Source organism: Nestor notabilis, unplaced genomic scaffold (assembly GCF_000696875.1).
Source record: "Nestor notabilis isolate BGI_N333 unplaced genomic scaffold, ASM69687v1 scaffold33827, whole genome shotgun sequence".
Lineage (NCBI taxonomy): Eukaryota > Metazoa > Chordata > Aves > Psittaciformes > Psittacidae > Nestor > Nestor notabilis.
In genome coordinates this window covers 20,637-28,797 of record NW_009935762.1, presented here as the reverse complement: position 1 = coordinate 28,797, position 8,161 = coordinate 20,637, and the positions used below count along the sequence as shown (strand labels likewise).

The 8,161-nt window shown below is 37.1% G+C and overlaps 1 protein-coding gene across 1 annotated transcript in view; it reads right to left on the bottom strand.

The window, feature by feature from the left end:
• Nucleotides 1-7,793: 7,793 nt before the first annotated feature.
• The window catches only part of GYPC (glycophorin C (Gerbich blood group)), a gene marked incomplete at its 5' end in the record, with an annotated part of 2,666 nt that continues 2,298 nt past the window's right edge, over nt 7,794-8,161 (bottom strand). Inside the window, one exon of the mRNA XM_010017985.1 lies at nt 7,794-7,990. Coding sequence (XP_010016287.1) covers nt 7,794-7,990 — 197 coding nt within the window. The remainder of the gene's footprint in view (nt 7,991-8,161) is intronic.

The following is an 8,161-nucleotide window of genomic DNA, read 5'->3' as shown; positions in this document are numbered from 1 at the left end:
ATCCCACTGTCCATGTCACAGACAAAGATGTGTCCCCCTGCTTTGCACAGGCAGGCTGACATTCTTCGCGAACATGACCTTCATTACTTTCCTTACCAAAATGCCTTCGTGAACGGTGTTTGACAGAACTGTTTTGTCAAGTTCTAAGGTATTTTGTAAGAAAAAAAACCCCAACAGAACCAAAACAACAACAATCCCATGCCTCCTCTGAAGACTTGGATCTTTGAAAATGTCAGCCATAATCTAATAAGAAACTTCATGATTCTACAGCAAGAGAGTACAAAAACTGGACTGAAGGGCTGGTGCAAAAGTGAAAAAACTGGGACAGGCTTTCAAATCCCATGTAACTTATACTTCCGAGTGGGAGAGTGAGAAAGCTGACTTGGAAGATCAGGTAAGCTTTAAAGTAATCTGACCCTGAACTATTTGCTCTTCTTCTTGGGCCTGTAGTTCATTTTTCATTGCAGTTAGTGAAGCTGCAGAGAGAAGAAATCTGGTTAACCACAGCTGCAAGATGTTTTTTTGGAGGCAAGAAAGGGAGAGAGGTATTGATACGATGAGTAAGAAAAATAATTCTCTGCGGGCTGGGCACAAGCCTCTATAACTAATTCTTGTGGCTTAACTTTTGGCAAGTGTTCAGCACTTTGCTGTTCAGAGGACTCATCTTGTTCTTGATTCTGAGCTGTGTTTTTCATTTTTCATTTACTTTCTTATGCCCTGGTGTCAGAAGCGTCATTCATGTCATGCAAGAAGAAAGACTGAGAGAGTCCTGAGCTCCCTTCATGGAACAACAGTCTTTATCCTTTTACCAGAAAACTGGGAGATGTATAATCTCTCTGATTCTTCAGCTTCTGTTCTGGTAGGAAAGTTGTGCTGCTGCTGAACAGAAGGGAATGAAGGTATTTCAGCTTTGTAGAATTTCTAAGCACAAGACTGTATTTATGAATAACATTACAGGAATATTAGAAAAGGTATGCAGAGCCCTGAGGGTCACACATGCATTTATGAAACAAAAATGTATGAATGAAGAGCAAAGCAGAAATTGACAGTAAAGAACGTCAGAAAGTGTAATTTAATCAAAATACAATATAAAATCTTATTTGAGTTAAACATGATTTACAGCAGGCTTTATTAAAATACTATTGATCAATCCATTAGGTGCTGAAATGAATAAAGATGGTTGTTCCCAGCAACCAAGAATGTGGTGTTGAGTTGCATTCTATTAGCATATCCATATGTCACACTGAGAAGGGCTTCCAAGTGAATCTGAAAGCAATCCCTCAGGGAGATTAAATACTTTCTTTCCAAGATACTGGAAAATCAGTGACCACTCAGGTCTTCCTGGTCATTAACCAAACATCAGAAATATGGAAAAGTCTCTACATGTTGCCCTAGCAAGACTGGCAAAAGATTTAGGTTTTATATCTTTCTTTTTTTTGTTTTTTTTTAAGCTGAAATAAAAACATTAATCAAAATCTTTGCTGAGAAGCAGGTTCATTACTGCAAGATCTGGACCCTTTTCTTTCTCAGTGCAGTCAAAAGGCTTTAGATACTGAGGCAGTACTGAGGGTCTAAGTTCAACACTGATGAGAAGAGGTGTGAAGCAAATCGTATATATGTGTAAAATGTTTCTATATGATGGCACTTTTGCTGAAAACTCTTATTTTCACATACTTTATTTGGTATTTTTTTCATTTACTCAGCTCTTTGTTTCTTCTATAAGCCTTTCAACTACTGGTCATTCATAAAGGATTAATTTGGTCCCAACACGTTTCATTATCTCTCAGCAAATGTGGAATTACATGTCATGCAGTGGCACTGGTAACAGTAAAAGTCATCACAGATTTCAGCTGCTGAAGCACCTCCAATAACACTGAATCAGATTGCCAGATGTTGTATGAAGTCAAGGTCAAATTTCTGAATGTGCTAGCTAATAATGGAGGATCCGATGCGTAGTCTTACCTCTCTGTTGGTTATCCCAACAAGAACATTGCTAATGAACCATTACTGCTGGCCTGCAAACAGCCCTATGCATCAAAGTCCTATGACATCTGAAAGATCCTTTGGAACAGCTTTTCTTACCAACAGCTTCTCCACTGTATATTAAAACTTAGATGATTCTCTATTCTTCTGGTACCCTCCAGGTCTGCACTATTTTGGGACATCATTTTGACCCAATAACATATAACTTAAAGACCTACTTTTTTTTCTTTTTCACTGACAGCAATGATCTTTGAAAAAAGGGACAAGATTGTAAATAGTTGGACTTGATGATCTTAAAAGTCTTTTCCAACCCAAATGATTCTATGATTCTACTACAGTATGTATTATACTAGGCATATCTTCTGAATATTCTTTAACTAGGGATATATTAAATAAAAGAGAAATTTTATGGAAAGCACTAAGAACAAAGCAGAAGTGTTCACATTTGGTAGCAGTTGGGTAGAAGGCAGGCCATCCATCAGTAAATATCCATTAGATATTTATAAACCTGCCTAGAATTTTTAAGAATATCATGCCTTAGATAATAGACTAGCATACAGGTCCACCCTGGCATCCACAGAGTAATATTCCTTCAGGGAGAATTATTATTTGATTTCTTATTTGAAGTATGACTCCTTCTTAGATCTATCAAAAGCTTCTCTTGCTTTTTTAATGCAAACACCAGCAGTATATCTTTTAGGGTTTGCATGCTCTATTAAGAAAAATTCCAGCCGACTACTCCTTTTTGATCTATATTCTTTTGAAAACAACATAATTGGCAATTCTAAAAGTTCATGGTATTTTAAAAGAGAACAAAAATATGAGAAGTCTTCTAAATGCTGAAAATGACAACTTTAATTATAAAGTTTTTTTTTTTTCTTCATATTTTAGCTTTTTTTTCAATTCAAAATATAGTAGATCTACACCATCAGTATATTAATAGCTTTGGTAAATACAAACATTATAGTCAGTTTTAACATACAATCAGCAGTAAGCTTTGAACATTCTGTATTCTCTATTTTTCGTCATAGCAATGCTGCCATTCAAATAGACTTTAATACAATGTATCAGATACTTTCTATCACACATACAGTTTGAAACAACAGAAAAATGGTGCAAAAGCGAGAGGTTATGCTGAAAGATCAGCACTTATAAAGATTTCTACTTTAATATAGTGTGTTTCTTTCTGACATGGGTGGGAATACAATTTTTTTCAGGAAGGATATATATAGTCAGTAGAATTCTTGTCCCACTGAATTGATTTTATCCCAGCCACACAGGGAACAGTTGTGTAGGAAAAGGATTCCTTATTTCCAGTCACTGACAATATTACCATCTTGAACTAGAGAAGGACCTCTACTACTACAAACATTTCATTCCTTTGTAAGGTGGTTGGAATATTTACTCACCGTATATGTTTTTCTTTTATATCATTAGCTTCCTTTTTTAACTACCTGAGTTTCCAGATTGAACACACATTTCAGATGTGTATTCACTGCTTGCTCAGGGGTTCCTTAGTTTTCTGGTTTGTATTAACTGCTGCTGTGAAGCTTTTGCATTTTCCAAACATACGAAGCTTTCTTATGTGAAAAACAGATTTTAGAAAATGCAATAAACAGCTCTTAATACATTTATTGTGAGTACTCTTCTGGTCTGTATTTACCAGCATTTTTTGACTGGGCTTGAATATGCAAGGAATTCAAACACCTCATATAATTCAAAGAAATTTGTTGTCAGCAGTTACCTTCAGCAAATATGCTTTGATTTCTCCAAACAGCAATATCTATTCTGTTTGATGAAAAACTGCTCTCATCTCTATTGACATCTAATTACCTTCTCCTACTCTGTATCTCTATCTTTTTACTGATTTAAATCTTGCCTTAGTGTTTCCTGTGTTCTGTGAGGAATCCTTGCAGGCTGTAGCTAGTGGTGCTATCCTACTTATCCTGCAGCTATAAATGTTTGGGCACCTTATCTACATTCCTTGCTGAAAAGCAATAATCCTTTATATTTTCCTGTCCTTGTGTTCCCCCAGTGATCCCTAGATTTTATTTCAGGAAAAATCTATGTTGGTGTTCTGAGGGATCCTATGGTACTATTTTTAATAGTCCCCCAAAGTGATTTGGTCTTGTTGTTGTAAAACAGAAAATAAGATATATATGGTTACCTTGACTAGTGGATGAATAAGTCCTCTTTAGGATTGCATTAATGTGCAATGGCACATTGGACCTCAGGAAAACAGGGAATCATAGAGGCCAAGCACCAGAAAAAGTGTGTACCAGATCCAGTAATGTGTGGCCAGATACTCATTTGGGACCAGCTGCTTTTGGGCAGAATTACTCTGCTGAGCTGTAATGCTGCTACAGGGACTGAGACTGTCAAGCACGCATTTTTGTGCAGGGGAAAACTGTACAGGTACGCTCCAAAAATTAGAAGAAATTGAGTTCCAAATGTTAAGGTGACAGAGTAACTTCATTGATAAAAATAGATAAATAAATACATAAGTAAATGTCCAACCCTTTGCCATAGGCAAGGCAGTAGGGATCCAGATGGGAACCTGGGGGACTGCAAGCAAAAATGGCAGTCACAGCCGGGGAAATGGAGCACCAGCGAATGGCAGGACAACAGGCCATTGCAGCAGAGGGACTTGAGATAAAAGTATGGGGTAGGAGGAAAATAAACTGTTTCCTGAATTCTCCTATTCAGGAAGCAAACTGTAAAAATTATTTAATCAGCAGTGATGAAAAGTTATGGCTGCCAAGTGAGATGTCTCAGCATTGTACATAGTGTTTGTTTAAGCACAGCATGTTGCTTGCAGAAGGATTAGTCCTGAAAGTTATAGGAAATTTGTACTGCACTCTTTTTACAGCTAAATTGAATGACTCAAGACAGTGGAGTTTCTGTATGAGTAAAAAATAGCAGGATGAGGCCATTAGAGTTTTCCAGTCATCAGATGTCATGAGCTTTCTCCATTACAAAACAAAATCTGTCCTGAAAAAAACAAACAAACAGAAAATCTCCACACACCATCTCTTCTTTCTGTTCAGTGTTCTTGAGTTATTTTTAAATATTCAAAGCCCTGGAACTCAAAAGGACTCTTTAAAAAGAAAAACCAACCAAAACCTAACTGAAACTATAGCTCTTTCCAGAGTCACTGCTCTTCGAATACTCAAAGTGGCTCATTACCAATATGGAAACTGTTTCTGTATGCTTGGACTGTTTGTCAGCCTAGATGAATAGAGAAAATGGGATAAAGAGATTTAATTAAGCTGTTAAGGAGGTATATAGTCAAAGACCAGTAGTTCCATTCAGTTCGGATTTAGAGGAAGCGATGACACAAAGTCTGGTGTTGACTGAAATGGTAAGAATTGGCTGAACTCCACTAAACTCGCATTGTAACACTAGAAAACCTGGCCTTTATAGTTAAAATGTGGACAGTTAGTCTGTCTCAGTTCACCTCATAATTAAAAAACTCCCACACACCCCAAAAGAGACACTAATTCAGGTTCTCCTTTGTTTCAGGTATGACACAGTTGTCTGTCTAATTATAGTCAGCAAGCTCAAGTTGTGAAAACCAGAATTTTATGACTGGGGAGGAAGGCAGGAATTTATTCCCCGTGTCCTCACACCTTCCTCTAAAGTTAGTTTTCTTTAACAGCCAAAGAATCATTACATGGTTCTGAGTACATGAAAGGGGACAAGAGGCTGGTAATACTCTACGGTTCCCGCTAGCACTGGAGAAAAGTTTCTTGGTGTTCCCATGACTTCTGTGGGAGATGCAGCAGAAATCAATTCACCCCATTCACCTTCTCCCAGAGGAAATATTTACATTTTTATTGAACTGGTGGGTCAGGGGGTTTCAGTTTTAAAAACTCAGTCTTACAGCTAAGATTACTGAATTTCTCTAACACTTGTGCTAGAAAGATAAAACAAGATTCCTTTTTCAAAAATAGTAAAAAGAGTAAAATATTAATTTATCTTAGAAGGAAACAGTCAGGTACATAATAGCAAAATATTCGAGCTCTGTAAGTGATGGGTTTTGTGCATTTTATAGTGCACTAGTCACAGAATATAATGTGGTTGTACAACGGTTATTATAAAATATGTCTTAAATGTTCAGTAGATTTGGCACAATATTGGTATTCTTTGGTAAAAATGCAAACACAAGGATTTAAGATTTTAAGAATAATTCAGATTCCATCTCCTTTGGGTACTGAGAAAAGACTGAGATTGTGATTGAAAGACAAAAATATCCCATTTCTTCACTTGGGTCCTCAAGAGTCTTTTCTTGTTTGTATCTGTCTTTTCTTACAGCATTTTTGTGGCCAGTGTTCATAATGAATACTGGAGTCCAGAAGCATTCCCAGCTTTGGTGCCAAGAAGCGAGTACAAGTGATCAGCAACAGTGTCTCGAAAGCACAACTGTAGATGACTTTATATATCACATACAGAGAGCAAAACACGGGAAAAAACATATTGAGTTGAGCAGAGCTCATCAGTGTCTTATCCGTTATGGTGTATTTCTCCGCCTCTATTTTCAGTAGTTCAGGGCACCATTGCAGCTGGGGATGAACAGGTGCAGAGAATAATTATCCTACTTCCGGAGCTAATTGTGGGCTTCAATTAGGAAGCCAACTTAATGGGGTAAAGAAACTCATCACCCTTGATTCTTACATAAGGAATAAGATCTTTCCATGTGATACACCATGACTAATCTATTTGTTTATAATAAAGCATCGATGGTGAGTGTAATTGACTTATCTAGCAGAATGTAAAGGATATACAGAAGCCATACAGAGGGAGACATCAGTACAAGCCAGTGGGATGCAGATGAACAAGCTTCTTTATAGTGGCAGTCTTATGGTTGCATTTGTGACAGGTTTATCAGCATCTTCACCAGAACTGAATTCCATTCCCTGCAAAAATCCAAAATCCTGCTGGCAGGCATTCAAGAGAATTTTCCAATACAAAATAAATAAATAAATACTCAGGCTAAAATATCTTACATGAAAATATCTAGCTGAGTTTCATCATTTCAAAAGGCCTGCTCAAACCAGGATGTTTTACATTTTAATATCTACCTATTAATGCACTCATGCAGGGACGCTACCAACTAATTGGAATCATATTTGTAAGTCTACTGACTATGACATACTACCTTGCAAATTCCAACATTTTGAAGTTCTCAAGCTGCAAGAAATAAATCCTTCATTATTACCTTTTCCATGTTTTCCAACAGTTTTATTTCTCGGAAGTGTCTAATTTTTATACATATAAAATTCAAAAAATAGAAAAAAATCCAAACCAATCTAAATCCTCAAACAAACAAAACAGACTCCCCTGTGCCAATAAAATTGTGCATTTAAATGGAGGAGGGAGATATCTGGTCTGAAAAGCTGTTTTTGTTCCAGCTACATCAGCTTTATCTAGTTTAATGTTTGTTCTGTGACCATTTGAAATTCTATTTCAGGTAGTATCGTACCAGCATAGGATGCATCATTAACTTGCAAGGCTTGACATTTGCTATCTTTATCTGGTTTTGGTGTATCACTCATACTGAGATTTTGTTTCTTATCTGATATTGATTTTGACTGTGACAAGCTGGGCTGCTAATAAAATCTACAGGCAAGTATCTGGCATGTAGTTCTTCACTGGTAGAGGAAAAGAAACAACCCAGTGACAACAAGAAGAGACACTTTTCAACTAGGATGCTTGCCTGTATCCTCATATTGTCCATCTCTTAGTACTTCTGTTGATGTAGCATTTCTGATTGATTCTCTTGGGGAAGTCTTCATGGAAATCCTTGCCTCTCAGATGAAATATTCCTTTTTGCTTTCATCCACTGCTTCCTGAAGAGTGGGGTCATTTTTCAAAGCAGCATCTGCACTTTCAGCAAATTCAGTTCCTTTTGCCTCATTGGTGTGGTAGGTGCCTTTATGTCTGTACATGTACCGGACCATCACTACCAGTAGGCAGATGAGGACAAATACCACTGCAGCAATCACACCTAGAGGAAAGAGACTAGTTAATTGTATTCCCAGTAATAAAATATGAGCAGCATCTTGCAGCCAGTCATCACAACTTGAATTACTTGATAAGGAAAAGCCTACGTATCATAAGTGTTCACATGTTGCAGTGGCCAAAGTCAGAACAGAGTCTGACACTGAAAAAACAAAAT